Source organism: Perca flavescens, chromosome 13, assembly GCF_004354835.1.
Source record: "Perca flavescens isolate YP-PL-M2 chromosome 13, PFLA_1.0, whole genome shotgun sequence".
In the NCBI taxonomy this organism is placed as follows: Eukaryota; Metazoa; Chordata; class Actinopteri; order Perciformes; family Percidae; genus Perca; species Perca flavescens.
The window spans coordinates 34,921,066-34,945,415 of NC_041343.1; the positions used below are offsets into that span (position 1 = coordinate 34,921,066).

At 39.2% G+C, this 24,350-nt stretch overlaps 1 protein-coding gene across 1 annotated transcript; it reads right to left on the minus strand.

Annotated features, from left to right (window-relative positions):
* Positions 1-2,449: 2,449 nt before the first annotated feature.
* LOC114566844 (complement C1q-like protein 2) lies at positions 2,450-22,474 on the minus strand. The gene is made up of 4 exons (XM_028595634.1): positions 22,294-22,474; positions 21,634-21,708; positions 5,126-5,257; positions 2,450-3,019 (listed from the first exon to the last, which is right to left on the minus strand). Exons 1-4 carry the CDS (start codon positions 22,376-22,378, stop codon positions 2,736-2,738), a joined length of 576 nt encoding a protein of 191 aa, XP_028451435.1. The 5' UTR covers positions 22,379-22,474; the 3' UTR covers positions 2,450-2,735.
* Between the last annotated feature and the right edge of the window lie 1,876 nt (positions 22,475-24,350).

Below are 24,350 nucleotides of genomic sequence, written 5' to 3' on the forward strand. Positions count from 1 at the left end.
CAGTCAGTAGGGAGAGAGCAGCAGTCAGTAGGAGAGAGTAGCAGTCAGTAGGAGAGAGCAGCAGTCAGTAGGAGAGAGCAGCAGTCAGTAGGAGAGAGTAGCAGTCAGTAGGAGAGAGCAGCAGTCAGTAGGAGAGGGCAGAAGTCAGTAGGAGAGAGCAGCAGTCAGTTGGAGAGATTAACAGTCAGTAGGAGAGCGCAGCAGTCAGTAGGAGAGAGTAGCAGTCAGTAGGAGAGAGCAGCAGTTAGTAGGAGAGAGTAGAAGTCAGTAGGAGAGAGCAGCAGTCAGTAGGAGAGAGCAGCAGTCAGTAGGAGAGAGTAGCAGTCAGTAGGAGAGCGCAGCAGTCAGTAGGAGAGAGCAGCAGTCAGTAGGAGAGAGCAGCAGTCAGTAGGAGAGAGCAGCAGTCAGTAGGAGAGAGCAGCAGTCAGTAGGAGAGAGTAGGAGTCAGTAGGAGAGAGCAGCAGTCAGTAGGAGAGAGCAGAAGTCAGTAGGAGAGAGCAGCAGTCAGTAGGAGAGAGTAGCAGTCAGTAGGAGAGCGCAGCAGTCAGTAGGAGAGAGTAGCAGTCAGTAGGAGAGAGCAGAAGTCAGTAGGAGAGAGCAGCAGTCAGTAGGAGAGAGTAGCAGTCAGTAGGAGAGAGCAGCAGTCAGTAGGAGAGAGCAGCAGTCAGTAGGAGAGAGTAGCAGTCAGTAGGAGAGCGCAGCAGTCAGTAGGAGAGAGCAGCAGTCAGTAGGAGAGAGCAGCAGTCAGTAGGAGAGAGTAGCAGTCAGTAGGAGAGAGCAGCAGTCAGTAGGAGAGAGCAGCAGTCAGTAGGAGAGCGCAGCAGTCAGTAGGAGAGAGTAGCAGTCAGTAGGGAGAGAGCAGCAGTCAGTAGGAGAGCAGCAGTCAGTAGGAGAGAGCAGCAGTCAGTAGGAGAGAGCAGCAGTCAGTAGGAGAGCGGCAGTCAGTAGGAGAGAGCAGCAGTCAGTAGGAGAGAGCAGCAGTCAGTAGGAGAGCGCAGCAGTCAGTAGGAGAGAGTAGCAGTCAGTAGGAGAGAGCAGCAGTCAGTAGGAGAGAGTAGCAGTCAGTAGGAGAGCGCAGCAGTCAGTAGGAGAGCGCAGCAGTCAGTAGGAGAGAGCAGCAGTCAGTAGGAGAGAGTAGCAGTCAGTAGGAGAGCGCAGCAGTCAGTAGGAGAGAGTAGCAGTCAGTAGGAGAGAGCAGCAGTCAGTAGGAGAGAGCAGCAGTCAGTAGGAGAGAGTAGCAGTCAGTAGGAGAGAGCAGCAGTCAGTAGGAGAGAGCAGAAGTCAGTAGGAGAGAGCAGCAGTCAGTAGGAGAGAGCAGCAGTCAGTAGGAGAGAGTAGCAGTCAAACTCGGTCTGTGCCATCTTAAGACGTTAAAGATGAAAAGTTGTTAAAAGAAACTTTTCGTCATAGGGCGGGCCGCAGCAGGGCGGCCATTTTTTTGCGCCGCCACGAAACAGGAAGTGGGTGTAACTCATGTGTACGTTGTCCAACTGGCTCGAAACTTTTCAGGATTCATAAGAGTCCGACCCTGAGGACAAATAAAGGCCGATATTTACTTAAAGTCATAGCGCCCCCTAGTGGCAACAGGAAGTAGGCCTTAAAGTCAAGGTGCTATACTTTAACGAACTTCTCCTACAGATTTCATCCGATGGACTTCAAACTTGGTCTGTACCATCCCAACACCTTAACGATGAAAAGTTATTAAAAGAAAAACTTTTCGTCAGACGGTGTGGGCGTGGCAGCCATTTTGAGTGTTTAGCGATGACTTTTGATACCTAAGTATCAAATTCAGTAAATATCAGACACTTTAAGACTTTTACTCAAGTAATGCTCTAAAAGGAGACTTTAACTTCTACCAAAGTCTGTTTCTGGTAACATACTTTTATTTTAAGTATTACTTTCAAGTACTTTATACTGGAAACAATCCAACAACAAAACAAAGACTTATAACACTATATTTCATGTGAACACAAAAAAATATTAAAATTAATTTAAAACCTGAATCTTGTCCAGAGACACACACACACACACACACACAATCAACGTATTTGCTGTTTTGAATTATTTTTGTTGCTTTTTCAACAATTAAAAAAATAGCTTTTTTCAAACATATTTTTGCTTTTTCGACAATTTTTTCTCTTGTTGTATGCTTCATGTTAGAGACTCCTAAAATTACATTGTTAATGCTGTGAAACAGTCCCAGTTTGGTTAGATTTAGGCACCAAAACTACTGATTTAAGTTGATAAATCTCCTGTTGTGTCTTCATGTTAGAAAGTGAGACTGAACCGTCCAATGTCCAGAGAGTCTCATGTGGACATCATACAGAGTTGATATGTTACAACAGCTTAACATTCTCTGTTTCTTTATACTGATATGATGGTGAATTAGATTATCTACTTTCAATAAGTTAAAGTTGAAACAAACAGATTGAAGAAATGCTCACAGATGTAATTGCAATGATATATGTTTATTTGATTAAAATGACAGAAACAAGAGAGAATCAGAAACATTAGCCAGTTTATATTTGAAGGAAAAAGATACCTGTTGAAAATTATTACTTATTATTATCATGAAAATCAAAGAAAATGTGTGAAAAAGTGCTATGAAGACTAGTTTAACCCTTGTGTTTTCCTTCAGGTCACTGGCCTGGCATTGAGCTTCAGGACCCGAAGGACAACACAAGGGTTAAGACAACAAAAACCTGTGTGACTATCACAGAGCTGCTGTTTCTGTCCTACATGGGGAACAGCAGAAACCCACTGAAGGTGGTGGGGTGACTTCCATTGTCAAACGCCAAAGTGTTAGCCGCCAGACGCACAAATACGACGTCTCCCACCTCCAGCAACAGCATAACGCCATTAGAAGAACTCATAAAACCGGCAGCCTGATATTCCCATGCCACAAAAAGATTCTGTAAGTTCTTGACCAACCAACCCCCTGAAGCATGGCTGCCGTCTCCCTCTGCAGTGAGATGCCACTCAAAGTGGTAGACTCCTCTTACCGGGGCAGTGAACACACCTGTTGGATGTTTAGTTTGTCATTTTAAATGCAAACAACAGCAAAATACAAGTGAAATATATTAGGAATGCACAATATATCACATCTCTGATACTGGTCCAGTATTAAACAAGAAACAAGCTGTAATGTAACGTTAAGTTCTGTTTTTGCTGCTGACAGACTCAGATTATTATAAATTATTAGGGCCCGAGCGCCGACAGTGGCGAAGGTCCTATTGAAACTGAAGGAATTATTATTATTACAGCAGTTATTGTAACTTGAGTGTACGTTGTCGTATCTGCCCAAAATTTTTCACGATGGACAAGGGTCCAGGCCTGAGGACACCTACAGGCAAAAATTGACTTTTGGTCATAGCGCCCCCCGCTGGCAACAGGAAATCTGCCTTATATGACAAACATCTTCCGATTTACATGAAACTTAAATGTGTGGTCTACATGTAATACTGAGCCGGCCCCTATAATATGACCACGCCCACGTACTCAGGCCACGCCCCCTTTCATAACATTTGAACCGTTTAAGGTAGAGTCTTGTGTGAGGTGTCATTGAACTCAGCAGAGAGTTCCTTCTTCATTGGTCATGGTTTGGCCCACCCTCTATGCTTAAGCCACGCCCCCTTTCATAAGTGGTCAACCATCCATAATGAACTGTATGACGTAGAGTCTTGGGTGAGGTATCATTGAACTCGGCGGGGAGTTCCCTTTTCATTGGTGATGATTTGCGGCATCTGAGTGCCGCGCAAATTCACGGTCGCAAGGAGCGGCGTCTGCCAGGTAACCCCGACATGCAGAGAGGTGCAAGGGCCCGTCCATCACTGCTTGCAGCTTTAATTATTATTATTATTATTATTATTATGTCTATATGTGTCAGACAACATTATGGAAAGGATCCCTACAGAGATATACCTTTTAGTTAAAGAGTAAGATCCTTTTAGTTTAACATGAAACAGCCCCGAAATCACCATCACCAAACTACACCAGACTCCATGTAAATAATCAGGACTTTTAGCGTGTATAGAGCCAGCATATCTCCACCAGACTCCATGTAAATTATAAGAACTTTTAGCGTGTATAGAGCCAGCATATCTCCACCAGACTCCTTGTAAATAATCAGGACTTTTAGTGTGTATAGAGCCAGCATATCTCCACCAGACTCCATGTAAATAATCAGGACTTTTAGCGTGTATAGAGCCAGCATATCTCCACCAGACTCCATGTAAATTATAAGAACTTTTAGCGTGTATAGAGCCAGCATATCTCCACCAGACTCCTTGTAAATAATCAGGACTTTTAGTGTGTATAGAGCCAGCATATCTCCACCAGACTCCATGTAAATAATCAGGACTTTTAGCGTGTATAGAGCCAGCATATCTCCACCAGACTCCTTGTAAATAATCAGGACTTTTAGTGTGTATAGAGCCAGCATATCTCCACCAGACTCCATGTAAATAATCAGGACTTTTAGCGTGTATAGAGCCAGCATATCTCCACCAGACTCCTTGTAAATAATCAGGACTTTTATCATCGTAAAACACACTTCATTCAAAGTGGACAGAAACTAAATAAAACTACCAAAAGCCGTCTTGGTTCATCTTTCCACTGTTCCAACAATCACCACTCTGGTTTGGTTGAAATAAACCCTTAATTCACCCATTTATATGTGGAGATATGCTGGCTCTATACACGCTAAAAGTCCTGATTATTTACATGGAGTCTGGTGGAGATATGCTGTCTCTATACACGCTAAAAGTCCTGATTATTTACATGGAGTGTGGTGTAGTTTGGTGATGGTGATTTTGGGGCTGTTTCATGTTAAACTAAAAGGATCTTACTCTTTAACTAAACTGTCGGTCTCTGTAAGGATCCTTTCCATAATGTTGTCAGACACTTAGAATAATAATCTGTGATTTATGGGATTTTCCAAATGTTTTTGCAAAAAAGAAATACATGACTTTTACAAATACAGTGTTTACACATGTTTTTCAGTACACACAAAATATAATTATCATAGAAAGTTTTTTATAAAGATAAATATTGGCATCGGTAACATTCTGCCAAAATGTTCATATCGGTGCATCCCTAAAATGTATTGTTAGAATATCAGAACTACCTGTGGTTGGGTTGTAGGCATTCCCGATGTTGGTGGGGACGTGTTTGTAGATCAGGGTAGTGTCCTTGGAAAAGGGTCCAATAATTGATTTGCCTCCAGCCAGCAGTGAGGCTGAGAACGCAACCTGTCGGACTGAGAGAGAGAGAGAGAGAGAGATTATATTTATACAAAACCACTTTATTTACATATTTATAATTTGTACAATTTCACAATGAAAATTGTGATAATCAATTGCATTGAAATATCAGTGTTTGTTTAAAGATATTATCCAGTGCAAAAACCAAGTCTTCATCAACAGAACAAACAATATCATTAAAACCCCAACGCTGTTTAAAAGCATCAATGTCTCTAACGTGTTTATAAAAGCTGAACTCTAACCAGAGTCTGGCCCTGATGTTGCAGAGACTAGCCCGGTCTCCTGCCCTCCCACCCCCGCCCCCTGTTCTCCACCCTGTTCTTCCTGCTTATGTAAATCGCCATTTTGGCTTCACCTGAAAGGTAATTCAGGAGCTGCCACTTTTCTTAGTTGTGCCTTTTTGTAGGCAGCTCCCAAAATAAAAACCCTCTCTGTAAAAACTACATTAAAAAGACTTAAAAAACAATGTTTTGGGGCTTTTTCCCTTTATTTCAGAGTGAGAGACAGTGGATAGACAGGAAAGGTGGGAGACAGATGGGGGATGACACGCAGCAAAGGACCGCAGGTCGGATTCGAACACGGGCTGCTGCAAAGGACCTACATGGGACGCACGCTCTCACTGGGTGAGCTAAAGGTCGCCCAAAAAAAAAAAAAAAAATGTTAAAAGAGAGAAGAACTCTGTGAGTCTCCTACACTCTGTAAAAACATGGTAAACAGTCTCTGGAAGGCAACAAAAAGTACACTGGTTAAGAACAGTGGGGTTAAGGGGGCAGCCCTATGTTCACCGTCACCACATTTAAGAGTAAACTTAAAACTCCTCTTCGATAAAGCTTATAGTTAGGGAGTGAGTAGTTGCAGCATCCGCCTAGCCCGGCCCACCTGCTTCTCATCATAGTCGTCAGATTCATCTACCATATAATCAATAACATAGTCAAAGTAGAGGGAGGCAGACCAGTACAGCCTGATCCAGTTGGGGAGAGTTCTAGCCCGACCAGGCTCTTTTCCTTTTCCTGTCTCTCTTAGTGCCGGGGGACTTCCTTTGACACACCGAGCTTCTCTCTCTTCTCTCTTTCCAAGTGTGTGCATTCATGTCCCAGAAATGCTTGTACTAACCTAATTCTTAGCTCCCCAGAGTCCTTATGTTTTTTATCGCCCAGCATGATTCCTTGGATTAGGGTGGCACCTAAAGCATGGCTCCAGCTGTCTCTGTGGTCCTGCTGCACTCCCTGCTACGCCCTGCTATGCTCTGCTGTGCCCTGCTACATTCTGTAATGCCCTGCAGTGCCCTGCTATGCCATGAACTACTACGACTACTATTTCTAGTCACTGTTTCATTATCTTTATTGTGACTGTTATTGCCACTGTTCATCACCCCCCCAACCTGCACCGTCAGACACCGCCTAGCAAGAGTTTTTCCTCACCACTGTCGCACTAAATGCTTGCTGTTGGGGGAATTACTGGAACTGTTGGGTCTTTGTATATTATAGTGTGGTCTAGACCTATTCTATCTGTAAAGTGTCCAGAGATAACTCTTGTTATGATGTGATACTATAAATAAAATTGAATTGAATTGAATTGTTCACATATTTCTAAGAATTTTTTTTCCACTGAAAATTGTTCATTGTTCATGTTCCCACAGCCCTATGTTCCCACATTTTTAAGATTTTTTTAGGGTTAGTGTTACATGCCATCTGTAGTCCATTGCTACTGGATAATAGGTTGGGTGTAATTGGCTACCAAATTGGGAGAAAGGGGGATACAATCTGATACAAATTTAGGAAAAAGGAAATGTGGGAACATAGGGCCTAATTTTGGAAAGAAATCTCAGAAATGTGGGAACTGTTGGAACATAGGGCCTAATTTTTACAAAAATCTTAGAAATGTGGGAACATAGGACTATGGGAACATAGGGCCTAATTTTCTGTTAAAAAACAATTCTTAGAAATATGGGAACATAGGCATGCTCCTGGGTTAAGAACAGAGATAAAAGCATTGTAGGCAACAGCACCATGTAAAATCCTCCACTGGAGGTTAACGGTCCGTTTTTTGAGGGGCAGCTTGTATAAAACCCTCCACTGGTGACAGGGCTGGTCCCCGCCCAGCTTTTCATTCCAGACAGTGGGGGGTCTGCCACTCAATTCTTTTTTATTGATAGCCTTCACAAAGTTATGGTAAAATGTCACTTCATCTGCTCCATGCAGGGTAAGTTTGCCCGGGCTACTGACAGCTACCAGAGGGCCGGTTTCCTCTCCAAACTCTGGGCTCAGGTAAACCTCCAGTAGTAGCTCCTCCTCTCCCTGGCTGCACTCAATGAGGAGTCTCCTCTCTCTCCCACTCAGCTTTTGTTTCCATAGTTCTAGGAGTCTTTGTGCGACCCGGATGGATCTCATGCCCAGGAGAGAGCCCACAGCCCCGGCCCCCAATAGTTTAGGCCCTGCTGCCTCTACCAGCTGCTGCAGGCTTAGAATCCCAGATTGGTTTAGGGCTGCCAGCAACCTGGGCACCCTGCTGCAGATATATCCAAGCAGATATCCAGTCTGCTCCCGTTGATCAGTGGCTCCTTCAACAACCAGTGCAGAGAGTTAGACCTTTCAACAATTTACAGTTAAAAAGGGCCCAAGACTTAAAAACGCCCTGATAAAAAGGAGGAAACGCCCTTAACTTTAAAAATGTAGGGTCAGTTAAAAACAGCCCCAGTTTCCTCACATGTCTGAGGATACAGCTGGTGACGTTCTGACTTCTGTATGAACTGAAGTCTGAAGGTAGCCGTTCTGCTGGCCAGGTGGACAAGGCCCTGTCCCCCCTCCTCTCTTGATAAAAACAGCACCCCCTGTGGCACCCAGTGCAGACCCTCACCCCCCAAAAGAAATCTACCATTTCCTTTGGATCTGATACAGTAGGCCTGACGTGGGGTCCACTCAAGATAAACGGTGCCATAAAAGGGATGCAACAATATTGTTCAACACTAAAACTCTGCCTCTATAATACATTTGAGGGAGCAAACACTTCCATTTACTCATTTTACTTTAAATTTTTTTCCATGACGGCCTCCCAGTTTTTCCGTACCATGACTTAATTACCGAGGAACAGACCAATGTACTTTAGGACGTCCTTTTTCCAGGCCAGGTTTTGGGGGAGAACCGGGATACTGTCATGCCATCCACCAACAGCAGGGACGGACTGACAATCTGTGCGTTCGGGAAAAGTCCAGAACGGCCATCCAACCAATGGCCGTCGCCACAAAAAAAGCCTAATAAAGCGATATTAACAGCCAACAGCATGGGGGCTAATACGATCACTTATATGCTACATGTAAACAAAAAAATATTAGGAAGAGGAGTAGGCCTACTAGTCTGGCTATCACCAGACCAAGCTCAATCTGAAATCGGAAATGAAATCGCAGGCACATCGGGCTGGGTTTAACCAGTCTATAGGCCTACATCAATAGACGTGACAATGGTTAGTAGAAAACGTAAGGAGAAAGGTGGATCAACATAATTGTGACATGACACTGTCATAACCATGACATGACACTGGGATGTCTTTGTAATGACAACTTGACATTAACCAGGCTGACATTAACAGAAGATGTATTTGTCATGACAACTTGACATAAACAGAAAATCCACCTCTTTCTGTATTCATGACATGTTGACATAATGATTATTATAATTAGATGTGCAAGGTTAGAGACCAATTCTTGCACTTGGTCAGATAGATGTGTGACAGGATATTTCACAAAACTGGCTGTCTTATGAGATTCTTAGACCTCAGGTAAAGTGGTACCATTTTGATTTGTCATTAAGATAAGATAAGACTCTTTATTGTCATTGCACATCAGGTATACAATGAAATAGCAGTGCTTCTTCGGCCAGTGCATAACAATTATAAAGAAAAACAAATAACAAACAATAAAAACAATAAAAGGATAGAAGCAAGCAATATATATATACCATTTACACATTATAGCATCCGTTTAGCAGATGACATTCATCTGCTAAACGGATTTTCAAGATGGCGCCAGTGTGTGAGGCTTGCCGTCTGCTCAGTGTTTTTATTATGATTATATATATATTTTCTACATTTATCCATCACTGTTCATCCTCAATACTAGTTTATGACCGCTTTCAACTTTTGGACATCCGATATTCAGCTGAACAGCTACCAAAAAGTTGGCTGGGAGGTCCTGATTATTACTCAACCAAATATTTGGGGAATGTACCTGCCTTCCTCCGCCGTTCTCCTTGTTCTTTACCGAGGAAACGTCGAAATCGTCGGAGGCGTGGGAAGAGAGATGGAGCTGCAGTAAGGCTGAAACTTCAGCTCACGCTCCAGCGGGCAGCCGATGGACGTCTGTTATCGCCGGTGGAATGTGGCTGGCATGTCTCGTGGCGTTTGCCGGAGCGAGTGTACCGAATGATTCATCCTACGTGGTCAGTTTCTGTGTCGCTGTGTCAACCTGAGCAAGTGCACTGGAGGTTATATGCTGCGTGGTCGAATGGCTGCTATCGACCTTCCACTGATGTTTCGCCTCGGATGCGACGCAGAAGGGTTAACTTTAACAATCTTCGACAGCTTCAAGTTCATCATCAGCCCAAACGGAGCCCAGAGCAGGTTTTATCTAAGATGGCTTTGATAAATGCCCGATCTCTGGTAAATAAGACTTTTATTTTAAATGATTTTGTTGTTTCCAACGACTTGGATATGTTATTAATTACTGAGACTTGGCTAAAACCTGGAGATCTGGTGCCTTTAACTGAACTGTTACCTCAGGACTATCTATTTTTAAACTCCCCTCGGTCTACGGGTCGGGGTGGAGGATTAGTCTCTGTTTTTAAAAACAAACTTTCTTGTCAGTCATTGCCTACCAATGCATTTAAAAGCTTTGAATTACAGTTATTTAGATTAAACGCTGAAAATGCGGTTGTGGTGGTACTTATATATCGCCCTCCGAAATACACAATAGAGTTTATTAGTGAGTTTGCTGAATTTTTAAGTGAACTTGTAACAAATAATGATAGACTTTTAATTCTTGGTGATTTTAATATTCATATCTGCTGTCGTACTGATTCTTTGTCAAAGGAATTTGTTAACCTGATGGAATCATTTGACCTTTATCAATGGGTTGATGGCCCATCTCATGTTCAGGGCCACACATTAGATCTGATTTTAACACATGGACTATCTGTCTCTGATATAAAAATGAGTGAACTAAATTTTTCTGATCATAAGCCAATCTTTTTCTCTATACCTCTGGTTCTTGAGTCAATTCCAATGCATAAGCCAGTTCATTGGTTTCGGTCTCTAAATCCAACTGCTATTTCTAACTTTTCTCACATGTATAAAAACATTTGTGATGGTGAAATTTTAGATTGTCATCTTCCTAACTTTGATTTGAATGAATATTTTAACTGCTTCAATTCTACCTGTTTAAGTATCCTAGACTCGGTTGCTCCTTTTAAACCTAGATGTTTAAAGAAAAAAATTGAGCCTTGGTTGAATGAGACTGTATTCAGTTTTAGACGGCTATGTAGACAGGCTGAACGAAGATGGAGAAAGCATAGACTTCAAGTTTATTATGTAGCGTTGAGAGATGCTTTATCTAAATTTCAAAATGCAGTCAAGAAGGCAAAATGTCAATATTTTTCACAAATAACTGAAAAATATAGACAAAAGCCAAAATTACTATTTTCAACTATAAACTCTGCTCTAAATCCACCTACCAAAGCGTATCCAGTACCCTCCCACCTAAATGGCGATGACTTTCTTAGATTTTTTTCTAACAAAATTGAAAATCAAAGGCCAGGTACGGTGATGAATGTCCGAATAATAATGATATTGAAACCACTCCGTTTATGCTATCTTCATTCTCCGCAGGTTTTCATGAATTTGAGGATGTTTCTATTTCCTATCTACAAGAAATAATCACTCATCTCAGGCCTACAATCTGCTCTCTGGACATTATCCCACCTAAAAGTTTAATAGAACTCTTTGATACATTAGGACACAGTTTACTTACCATTGTAAATAACTCACTTAGCCTAGGGATCTTTCCAGCTGCTCTCAAAAATGCCTTAATATTTCCATCAATCAAGAAACCAGATCTCGATCCTTCTGATCTGAATAACTATAGGCCTATCTATAATTTGCCTTTTATTTCAAAAATTTTAGAGAAAGTGGTATTAAATCAATTACACTCCTATTTAAGTGTACATTCTATATATGAGAAGTTTCAATCCGGCTTTCGGGCACTCCATAGTACTGAATCTGCACTGTTGAAGGTTTTTGATGACATCTATCTGACAACAGATGTTGGAGATTCCATGATTTTAATGCTATTAGATCTTAGCTCTGCTTTTGATATGGTGGACCATGATATTCTTTTGTCTAGACTCGAGCTGGATGTTGGTCTAAAGGGAACCGTTTTGAATTGGTTCAGTTCATACTTGACTGATCGAAAATTTTCTGTTAGTTTTGGCTCTACTACATCCTCTGCTGCTCCTCTTCGCTGGGGGGTCCCTCAGGGCTCAATTTTGGCCCCTACGGTCTTTTCTCTTTATTTGCTCCCTTTGGGATCCATATTTAAAAAATATGATGTGTCGTTTCACTGCTATGCAGATGATATTCAGATTTATGTTCCCATTAAACGGGTAGGAAAAAATTCACCGGAGCATCTGTCGGCTTGTCTAGACGAAATAAAGAAGTGGATGTCTACTAACTTCTTAAAATTAAATGAAAATAAAACGGAACTTATACTTTTTGGTCCTCCTAAAAGTAGCCTAAATCATATCCCTGAAGCGTTTACACTCTCTATACCTATAAATACTTGTGTGAAAAATCTTGGTGTTTCAATAGATAGTTCTTTGAAATTGGATAAACAAATTAACTCTGTTGTCAGTTCGTGTTTCTTTCATTTACGTATGCTGACTAAAGTTAGGCCGTTTCTATGTCCTCAAGCTTTTGAATGGGTGATACAAGCATTTCTATCATCCCGACTGGACTACTGTAATGCTTTATATTACGGAATAAATTCTACAACTTTAACACGTCTTCAAATAGTCCAGAATGCGGCAGCGAGACTTTTAAAAGGCATTCGTAAACACGAACACATCACTCCAATTTTAGCTTCTCTTCACTGGTTGCCGGTACGTTTTAGGGTTGATTTTAAAATTCTTTTATTTGTTTATAAGTATCTTAACAATCAAGCTCCCCTCTATTTATCGGAGCTCCTAGAGCAATACACTCCTTCCAGGGATCTTAGGTCAGGGACACAGAAACTTTTATCCTTACCACGGTACAGGTTAAAACACAGAGGTTATCGTGCCTTTGCCATTGCTTGCACTTTCATATTCGCTCTGCTTCTGACTTGTCAGTTTTCAAGTCACTCTTGAAAACACACTTCTATTCAATTGCTTTTAATAGTGTTTAATTTGTTCTTACATTTTTCTTGTTTTGTCTGTCGTGTGATATTCTATTGCTCTGTAAAGCACATTGGTCAGCTTGTCTGTATAAATAGTGCTGTATAAATAAACTTTGACTTGACTTGACTTGACTATAGCACATACAAATTTATGAATTTAGGGACCTGATGGCCCAGGGAAAAAACTGTTTTTGAGTCTATTAGTCCTGCTCTTGAGGAGGTTGAACAGGTGCTATCCTGGGTGTGAGAGGTTAGCAGTGATTGCCCTAGCTCTCCTGAGACACCGTATGCTGGCGATGTCTTCCAGCGAGGGTAGGGGACTGCCAGTGATATGTTATGCTGTCTTTATGACCCTCTGCAGGTTCTTTCTGTCCGCCACATTACAGTTGGCATACCAAGCCATAATGCAGTACGGATGCAATAGTGTTGCAGTAAAAGGCCAATAAGAGTTTCTCCTCCAGATGGTTCCTTCTAAGTATCCTTAGGAAGTGGAGTCGCTGACAGGCCTTTTTTTTACCACCGCGGATGTGTTGGCAGTCCAGGGGAGGTCCTCGGCTAAGTCCACAGCCACAATAAAGGCTCCCTCTGGATGGGCCTGCATTTGTTTGTTTATGGTGGCGTACAGCTGACAGAGCACTGTGCTAACATTAGCATCTGGTGGAATATACACAGCAGCAATATTCACCATTGTGAGCTCTCTGGGCATGTAAAAGGGTCTACACCGCACTTTACTTTCATTACTTCTAGATCTGGGGAGCATTGTGTGTGTATGACTCTACTGCTTGTACACCAGTCCATATGAACATGAATACAAAGCCCCCCCCCCTCTGCTCTTACCGGAACTTTAATTCCTATCAAAGCGGTGCATGGAGCGGCCGGTTAGCTGAACGGCTGATATGTGCTTAGAAAGCGCCCAGCTCAGCCCATATCGTAGTGTTCTGTCTTCCAGCATACTGTAATATTTCACCGGTAATAAGACTGAAATAATATTATTAAAATAAAGAAATTAATACCATCATAACATCTAAATAAATGTTGATAGATGTAGCATTATAGTTTTAAAAATATCATTAAACAACAAAGCAATCCAGCTTCCCTGGCCGAAATACTGATTAAAACAGCGGTTATTGGGCTAAAAATACCAAGAATAGCAAAGCTGTATACAGCTTCTCTGCTGCAGCCCGACTGGCACAAAGAATCGTGCTGTGATGACCAAAGATGCTTCCCGTTGAAATACATTAGTTTCAAGAACGTCATGACATCACGAAAAAAACGAGATGAATGTTTTGTGTACACAAATCAATAGATTAAATTACGTGACCATATCACAAACTGCCGTGAGACAGGGTTGGCACAAACATTTCATTCAGTCATGCCCGCCTCGATGACTTGGTTCACCTTCTCCACCCAGTCCAGGAAGATGACCACAGCGCCGTTCATCCAAGCGGCCGACTTAATGCTATCCTGCCCGACCTTTTCCCCCACAGCTAACCCAGTGTCCTCCACGCTGCACGGAAAACTAAGACAGATCTTGATGCCATGTTTTCTGGTCAGCGTGGAGAACCCCTCTCCGTTCACCATGGCGGCTGCACACACCAACCGACGAGACACCGGCAGGAGAAAAAACTACCAAAAAAACCTATCTAACCACCAAAAAGTACTACAAATCTAAGCTGAAATGACCAACAGATTCTCACTCCCATCTCGTAAAGTACGGACACTGGGTCAGGTGCCTTTGTCGTTGTCATTGATGCCAAAAGTCTCCTTTAGCGTCATATAACGCGTTTTATCTAAACACGCTTGGTCGGGACTATCGGCGTCCTTTTTGATGCAGTTATGTTAAGGAAAAGGGGTAACACTTTACAATAAGGGTACATTAATTAGCATTAGTTAATGCATTAATAAGCATTAACTAACCGTTATTAAGGGTTTAATAAATTGTCTAATAAACATTTATTAACAATGCTCATGTTAACTAAGGTATTAATTGATGCATTATTTACCATTAGTTGATGCCTTAACTAACGGTTAATCACAGTTAACTAAGGTGTCTATTTTACCATTAGTAAATGCAGTTATAAACCCTCACTAACTATTAAAAACAGGTAATTAAGGTGTCTATTATATCATTAGTAAATGGAATAATAAGCCTTGAATAACTGTTAATAACAGTTAAATAATGTGTCTATTTAACCATTAGTTAATGCAGTAACAAGACTTAACTAACTGTTAATAACAGTTAAATAAGGTGTATATTTTAACATTAGGTAATGTACTAAAAAGCCTGGAAATTGACTGGAAACTGGAAACTGGAAATAAAAGCTAACTAAAGTGTCTAAGTAAAGCCTTAGTTGATGTTGATGAAGGTATTTCCTAATATTACTAGGTGGTTGATAAAGATGTTTGATGTCTTCAGGTTAATGTGTAACAATACTGAATAAGCCTTAATAAACCATAAATAAACAGTTATTAATGCTCTTTGGTAGACTTATTGTAAAGTAGAGAACATATGCACCTTAACTAATACTTAATTAATGTAAAACAATACAGAATAAACCTTACCTAACCATCAATAAACATTTATTAATGCTCTTTGGTAGACGTATTGTAAAGTTGAGAACATATAAACCTTAACTAACATTTAATTAATGTGTAACAATACTGAATAACCCTTTCGTAACCATCAATAAATAGTTATTAATGCTATTTGGTAGACTTATTGTAAAGTGGAGAACATATGCACCTTTACTAATACTTAATTAATGTGTAACAATGCTGAACAAGCCTTACCTTACCATCAATAAACAGTTATTAATGCTCTTTGATAGACTTATTGTAAAGTTAAGAACATATGCACCTTAACTTACACTTGATAAATGCATAAGAGTGCTGAATAAGCATTACTAAACAATGATTCATAGTTTATTAATACTCTTTGACTTAAACGTTCACACAGCTTTTAAACATTAGTGAAACATTGTCAATGTGAAATCAAATCTTAATAACAACCTTCTGTTATGCACACATATTCAAAATGTAAACAAGGTTTTAATTTGATTCTGAGTCAGTTCTCATCTTTCTTTCCACTGAGACTCAGAGCTATAACAGTTGGAGTCCTGTATGGAGATTACACTGGAAATTGTCCCACTCTCGTCATCTTCACTGTCATGTCTTCTGGATAGTTTTCCTCTCTTGAAACCTAACAAACCAAGTGGGATATATTAATTTCTTTTAAATGCATGCAAAAGCTACGGATGCAAGAATTGATTGTTCACTATCAACATCAGATCTTTACACATATTGTACAAATGACAACAAAACATGATATGGCAGCCTTAATGGTACACACTCTACCTAGTGAGTGGTGAGCTACCTTTACGATCATGATTATCCATTATCTAGATAGTGTCCAGAATATTAATGAATTGATGAATCTGATAGCCAGCAATCACAGCATTCGCATGTGATTTGCAGCACATGTTGCCCATGGCCTCAGCCCGCTTATAATACTTCCGGTTTCGATCTTTTCAAAATAAAAGTGCTAGCTAGCAAGTTAGCTAGCTTTAGGTAACCAAAATGACACTGTTCTCTGGCAGATGTTTCTGCAATTAACTTATGTTAGAGCTAACATAACAGCCAAGCTAGCTCTAAGTGACCCACATATTAGTTTGTTTCACTCATTTAATAATCTATAGCAATTTCCAGCGTTAGCGTTTTTATTTTGAAAAGATCAAAACCGGAAGTATATATTTGTTCCTACAAGCGGGCAAAGTGTGCAGCTCATACAAGCAAAACGTTTCATGTTTAACTTGTTTAGCACCTAGTTGATAAGGGGATAAGGTTGGTCATTGTTTCCTCTAATATTGTTTGTATTTTGAGTCACATTATGATATGCTGTTTAAGAGTTTCACGGACTTGGAGATGAGTAAGTAAAGCTAGCATGTCAACATATTAGCCTGCAGTTACTATTACCAGGCTAATGAGTCTGTATACATAAAAGGGTGTTCAGAGATAGAAATGCATTACTACAGAATATTGGATGTGACAGAAGGTTCAAAGGAGAACCATTTTATATTTAATTGAATATTTCATTATAATTAAGGTTGATTTCTGAAAAACAAGTGAATTAAGAAAGGGAAGTAACACTCAATGTAAGCACTCAAAGGGTCATTTAGAATAATATATGGGTAAAAGGGGTTCAAATAAAAAAGATGGATACATTTAAACTAAAAGTATTTAGTTTTCGTTGTTTTCTCAGCTCTTACAGTGGTTAGATGCCGTGAGTTCAAGGCATGTTTGAAACTGCAAAGGAAAAATGAAGTCTTGGTGAACCATTAGTTGAAGAGAGCCAGACAATCTTTCAGCCGGGGAGGCTACACTATGATAATGATTATTTATGGTTCATAATATACTGTGATTTATATAAACAAACATGCGAATGCTGTGATTGCTGGCTGTCAGATGCATCAATGCATTAATATTCTGGACACAATCTAGGCAGAGACGTGCAGTCAGGGTAGGCAAGCTAGGCACTGCCTACCCTGTCAAAATTCAAACATAAAAATGTTTATTAAATAATTTTATTTAATAAACTTGTATTTCTATTTTTATTGTATATTCTTGTGATTTATATATGTGTATTATTCAAATTTTTAGGACGTTACGATGACAAATGTAGCAGTTACGCATAATCAAATACAAAAGAAATGGTAGAATAAGCAGTGCTTTTACTGTCCATTCATTGCAGATGACAAGCGAAAAACCCATGTTGCGCATGCGCACTTCGATCTTTTATTCCTCAACATGTACGGCAAAAAACACAACTCTGCTGTGCCTTTACACGTAAATATGTTATGCCAGTAATAACCTACGTTACATATCAGACATGGACCAATTCAAATCGAGATATTACTGGACATTTGCGCAGCTTACGTCATTAGCTACATTGTTTGTAAGCGTAATCCCAGCGAAATTCAAAGTCAAAATGACAGCAGCGGTGTCCGCAACTGGTCTTGACAATACCAGCCACAGCTTCGGTGGAGCGCACATTTTACCACTCTGAAACGGATCAAAACATAAAGTCGGAACCGGACCGGGCAAGCACGTCTTTCAGCCCTTGCCATTATGTCAATTGAGAGCCAGAGACTATGCAAACTGAAGGCCCGTAAAGACGAGTTTTACAACGCTGTGATCAACGTCTTAACGAGGAAAGAGCGGCGGATGGATTTTATGTCTATAAATAATACCGATTGGTGAGTCAGAAACTATTTTGGGCTTAATATGAATTGATAAGTGTGGTTGAATTAATGCCGATTGCAAGCCATTTGCCTTCATATTCAATTGAGCAGTGTGTGTGTTTTCATCGTTGCTGACTGACAAACATAGCCTAATTGTCCGCTGTGCAATAATTAAGGATAAAGATGGTTGCATAACTTCCATTCTGATGCTAGACATTAACTGTGTGTGTGTGTGTGTGTGTGTGTGTGTGTGTGTGTGTGTGTGTGTGTGTGTGGATATGTCATCCTGATTGGAAAATTCTTGATATTGACCGTGCGTGTGTGCCGTGCTTGCATAACGTTTACTGTTTTGATATATTAGCCTAATCAATAAATTAGGTAATCTGGCTTTCATAAATCAGTGCCTAGCCTCTCACTGACATCACCGCACGTCACTGAATCTAGGTAATGGATAATCATGATCGTCAAGGTAGCTCACCACTCACTTGGTAGAGTGTGTGCCATTAAGGCTGCCCTATCAACTTTGTTGTCATTTGAGTGTACAATATGTGTAAAGATTTGACGGTGATATAGTTAACAATCAATCTTTGCATACGTAGCTTTTGCATGCATTTAAAAGAAATTGATATATATCCCACTTGGTTTGTTAGGTTTCAAGAGAGGAAAACTATCCAGGAGACATGACAGTGAAGAGGACAAGAGTGGGAAAATATCCAGTGTAATCTCCATACAGGACTCAAACTGTTATAGTGCTAAGTCTTCAGTGGAAAGAAAGATGAGAACTGACTGAGTCAAACTCAGAATCAAATTAAAACCTTGTTTACATTTTGAATATGTGTGCATAACAGAAGGTTGTCATGAAGCTTTCACATTGACAATGTTTCACTAATGTTTAAAAGCTTTATTAATGTTTAAGTCAAAGAGTACTAATAAACTGTGAATCATTGTTTAGTAATGTTTATTCAGAACTGTTATGCATTTATCAAGTGTAAGTTAATGTGCAAATGTTCTTAACTCTAGAATAAGTGTATCAAAGAGCATTCATAACTGTTTAATTATGGTTTATTAAGGCTCATTCAGTATTGTTATACATTTATTAAGTGTTAGTTAAGGTGCATATGTTCTCCACTTTACAATTTGTCTACCAAAGAGCATTAATAACTCTTTAGTTGTGGTTTAGTAAGGCTTATTCAGTATTGTTACACATTAATTAAGTGTTAGTTAAGGTGCAAATGTTCTCTACTTTACAATAAGTCTACCAAAGAGCATTAATAAATGTTTAGTGATGGTTAGGTAAGGTTTATTCTGTATTGTTAGACATTAATTAAGTATTAGTTAAGGTGCATATGTTCTCTACTTTACAATGTCTACCAAAGACCATTAATAACTGTTTATTGATGGTTTATTAAGGCTTATTCAGTATTGTTAAACTTTAATTAAGTGTTAGTTAAGGTGTATATTTTCTCCACTTTACAATAAGTCTACCAAAGAGCATTAATAACTGTTTATTGATGGTTAGGTAAGGCTTGTTCAGCATTGTTACACATTAATTAAGTATTAGTAAAGGTGCATATGTTCTCCACTTTACAATAAGTCTACCAAAGAGCATTAATAACTGTTTAGTGATGGTTTGTTAAGGCTTATTCAGTATTGTTACACGTTAATTGTTAGTTAAGGTGCATATGTTCTCTACAATAAGTCTACCAAAGAGCATTAATAACTGTTTATTAATGGTTAGGTAAGGATTGTTCAGCATTGTTACACATTAATTAAGTATTAGTAAAGGTGCATATGTTCTCCACTTTACAATAAGTCTACCAAAGAGCATTAATAACTGTTTATTGATGGTTAGGTAAGACTTATTCAGTATTGTTACACATTAATTAAGTGTTAGTTAAGGTGTATATGTTCTCCACTTTACAATAAGTCTACCAAAGAGCATTAATAACTGTTTATTGATGGTTAGGTAAGACTTATTCAGTATTGTTAAACTTTAATTAAGTGTTAGTTAAGGTGTATATGTTCTCCACTTTACAATAAGTCTACCAAAGAGGATTAATAACTGTTTATTGATGGTTAGGTAAGGCTTGTTCAGCATTGTTACACATTAATTAAGTATTAGTAAAGGTGCATATGTTCTCAACTTTACAATAAGTCTACCAAAGAGCATTAATACATGTTTATTGATGGTTAGGTAAGGTTTATTCTGTATTGTTACACATTAACTAAGTATTAGTTAAGGTGCATATGTTCTTTACTTTACAATAAGTCTACCAAAGAGCATTATTAATTGTTTTTTGATGGTTAGGTAAGGCGTATTCAGTATTGTTACACATTAATTAAGAATTAGTAAAGGTGCATATGTTCTCTACTTGACAATAAGTCTACCAAAGAGCATTATTAACTGTTTATTGATGGTTTATTAAGGCTTATTCAGTATTGTTACACATTAATTAAGTGTTAGTTAAGGTGAATATGTTCTCTACTTTACAATAAGTCTACCAAAGAGCATTAATAACTGTTTATTGATGGTTTATTAAGGCTTATTCAGTATTGTTACACATTAATTAAGTGACCAATTAAGGTTAAGTAATGCTTATGTAGCATGCACAATAATTTATATAGGTTAATGACTATATGAAGACAAAGGAAGAAGCAATCCTCTGCATGGACACTATGGAGTCTTTTCCCTGATCTCACCCTCTACCAAAAGTAAGTCATATGTTGGAGGATGGACAAATATAGTGGACAAAGGTATGTGGACAACCATGGCCCGTAAATAAACAATAAAAAAAAGTTTTCTCATAAGGACATGGCTTGGCCATGAACCTCAAGACATACATGCTATCAAACATCTTTATCAACCACCTAGTAATATTAGGAAATACCTTCATCAACATCAACTAAGGCTTTACTTAGACACTTTAGTTAGCTTTTATTTCCAGTTCAGGCTTTTTAGTACATTACCTAATGTTAAAATATACACCTTAGTTAACTGTTATTAACAGTTAGTCAAGGCTTGTTACAGCATTAACTAATGGTTAAATAGACACATTATTTAACTGTTATTAACAGTTATTCAAGGCTTATTATTCCATTTACTAATGATATAATAGACACCTTAATTAACTGTTTTTAATAGTTAGTGAGGGCTTATAACTGCATTTACTAATGGTAAAATAGACACCTTAGTTAACTGTGATTAACAGTTAGTTAAGGCATCAACTAATGGTAAATAATGCATCAATTAATACCTTAGTTAACATGAGCATTGTTAATAAATGTTTATTAGACAATTTATTAACCCTTAATAACTGTTAGTTAATGCTTATTAATGCATTAACTAATGCTAATTAATGTACCCTTATTGTAAAGTGTTACAGGAAAAGGTTGTGGGTGGGCTTACGTTTCAGTGACACACAGGAATAACGGTTTCTGCTTTACATACTAATCGGTAAACCCTGTGTGGCTGCTGCTCTCCCCGGTATGTTCTTCAAACACGCTGATGGGCGCTTTTTTCTTCCCTTCAGATGCTGATAGCCACTGTCCAAATGTCCGTATTTTACGAGTTCGGAGTGTTTTTGGGTTGAAATTACCTACTACCAATAAAGTAACCAAAATTAAATGACATTATCAAAAAATGAGATAAAACAAAATAAATAAATAAATGATAAGTTGAACTCCATGCCACACAATTGAACAGAGAGAACAATACCTTTCAGTTGTTGATTCAGATTGTCCACTTCAGTCTTCAGCTTGTCCACTTCAGTCTTCAGCTGTGCTGCTACTTCTGCAAAAAAAAAATGAGACAGTTTCTTTGTCAGCTTTATTTTACTGCACCTTCAGTTTCTTTGGACATTGATTTAGAGCTGCATGAATCAGTTGTAAACTATTAAATAAATCTCAAAGTATTTTGATAATCAATGAATCGGTTTGAGTAATTTTTTATGAAAAAACTGAAACTTGTGTGACGTCAGCTTGTCACATATATATATATATATATATATATATATATATATATATATACATATTAATGTGACATATATATAATATATTTTGTAGTTTCTTCTCTCCTCTGTGACAGTAAACTGAATATCTTTGAGTTGTGGACAAAACAAGACATTTGAGGATGACATCTTGGGCTTTTTGGGAAACACTGATAAAATATTTTCACCATTTAGAGACTAAACAAATAAAACATTTATCCAGATGATACTCCAGACATTAATCCACAATGAAAATAATCAGTAGCTATGTGCAGCCCTACTTTGCTCCAATATATAGAAAAATACATATTTCTCTCCTTTTGGATATCTCTGAACTGCTATGACATGATGTAAAACAGTAGTTCATAGAGACTACTTTATTACTGTACCTTGAGTCTGCAGGTAATCTGTATTTTCTTCTGCGGAGACGGCACAGAGCAGCAGCCACAGCGTAAAACTCACAGAGATCTTCATTCTGTTGTATTATGACTTTGTTTTCCCATCAGGATGCAGCTTTATATAATCTTGTTATGTTGAAATTCTTCCCTGTTATTCAGTCAGGCTGTTCGATTTCAGGAAATGAGGGGGCGATCAGTTTGGTCAGGAAGGCTGATGACCTCATGTGGAATAAGTTATGTGGCCTGATGGGAAACAGATGGTCAGTTGGCATAAGTGATTGAGCAAAGGGTAATCCTTTCTGTTTATAAAACAAATGAATATAAGAGAGGTTCAGTTGTTTTTCTTCAGAAAATATTCAGGTCTTTTGTTTTCATGTTATGCTATTATAATAAAGCACATAACTATGAAGACGTTTTTTTCGCCTCTGCAATAAGCATTACCAACAAGGCTCCAGATCCCCACCGACACAGACTCATCACATACATCTATGCCTGCCTGATTTTGTTTTCTGTTAGTATAATATCATTGGTGCAAGACATGTTTCAGCAGCTACCAAGTAATAATTGAACTATAAAAAAATAGACTGGAATCTTTTCAAGTATTCTTTCCACAGAAGCGGCATCATCATTGGAACGTCTTTATAGTTTTATTTCCCAGAAGGTGTGACTCACTTTCTGTGGAAAGACACAGCGAACCCACTGAAAGAGTAACCACTGCACCTCCAGGCTCATAAGAAGCTAAACACATAGATTTCATTAAAGCAGATATTTTCCTTGTAAGTCAACTTTAAACAGCACATAACGTTACACCACTTGCACATCTTAAGTGTTCTAATGGTTCATTGATTTGTTGTATTCATCCTTTAATAATTCATCATTGTGTACCACTATTTCACAGCTGCACATCATACTTTGCATCCATTTTCAGATTTTCAGATGGTCTAAGCAATCACATGTGGCTCCTGGCTAATAAGGTCAGTGGGATGCAGCCATGCAGGACTTTACACGAACAGGCAACCAGACACATGCATGCAGCCAGAAGAGAATAATGACAAGCACCCGATCATGTGTTTATAGGAAATATTGACCAATCAATCAAACGGGGCATCCCTAAGTCAAACCATTCATATTTTAGATTTTGCTTTATAATAAGTTGTAGTGATAGTGGTTTTATGTTATGAAAGCTACCTAAACTATTAATAAACTGTCGCTATAGCCTATAGCTATATAGCTTATATTTCCCAGTACAGTAGGTGTGTCTCAATATCTGTGGAATAAGGCATAGATACCCGAACCGAGCCCAATTGGTCCCGACGGGCCGGGCCGGGTCGGGCTCGGTCACATCAGCGTGATAAGGAATTTGTTGTAAAATGGTGCTGCGGCTCCTTTAAGAGAGCTCAGTGTGTGTGTGTGTGTGTGTGTGTGTGTGTGTGTGTGTGTGTGTGTGTGTGTGTGTGAAAAGTGGGCAGAAGAGAGATAGAGAAAGAGGAAACAGATGTGTTGTATGCAACTAGAGCAGAGTTGGTGGAATAAGTTTAAGTTTTGAACACAGTGTGTGCGATGTCCAAAATAAACACCAGACTGAAAGCCAAGTTCATTCATCTGCTCACCAGAAACAGGATTATAACCCTCACGTTATTCATGTTATAATGTGGGCCCTGGAAGTAACGAGTCTCTTCTGGTTTTCTGACCACGGTAGGAAAAGAAGCGAGCAGGAAAGGTTAACACATTGAACAGTTTAACATCTTATTAACGTGCGCTTGTTGCCCCGTGTGTGCTGATGTGCTCATCTGTTGACATTTCCGAATGCCTTCCTACAGTTGCCTAATAGAAGCTTTCCACACAAAAACATAGCCCACATGTGTCATTAGTATGAGAAACAAAATAAGATTTTAACTGTGTCGGGCTCGTGTCGAACTCGGACACAAATTTCTTAATGCCTGTCGGGCTCGGGCCGGGTTCGGTCACGGCTCTGACGGACGCGGGCCAGGCTCGGACAGAAAAATTTGCCCCGATCCGGAGTCTACTGTAGAAAGATACTGCTAACC

What these genes read in the sequence shown, in the direction of transcription:
- LOC114566844 (XM_028595634.1), bottom strand. Translation starts at nt 22,378, where the DNA reads ATGAAGATCTCTGTGAGTTTTACGCTGTGGCTGCTGCTCTGTGCCGTC. An exon ending in TCTGAATCAACAACTGAAAG is followed by an intron (nt 5,258 to 21,633) that starts GTATTGTTCTCT and finishes TCTCTCTCTCAG; the next exon opens with TCCGACAGGTTGCGTTCTCA. An exon ending in TGCCTACAACCCAACCACAG is followed by an intron (nt 3,020 to 5,125) that starts GTAGTTCTGATA and finishes AACATCCAACAG; the next exon opens with GTGTGTTCACTGCCCCGGTA.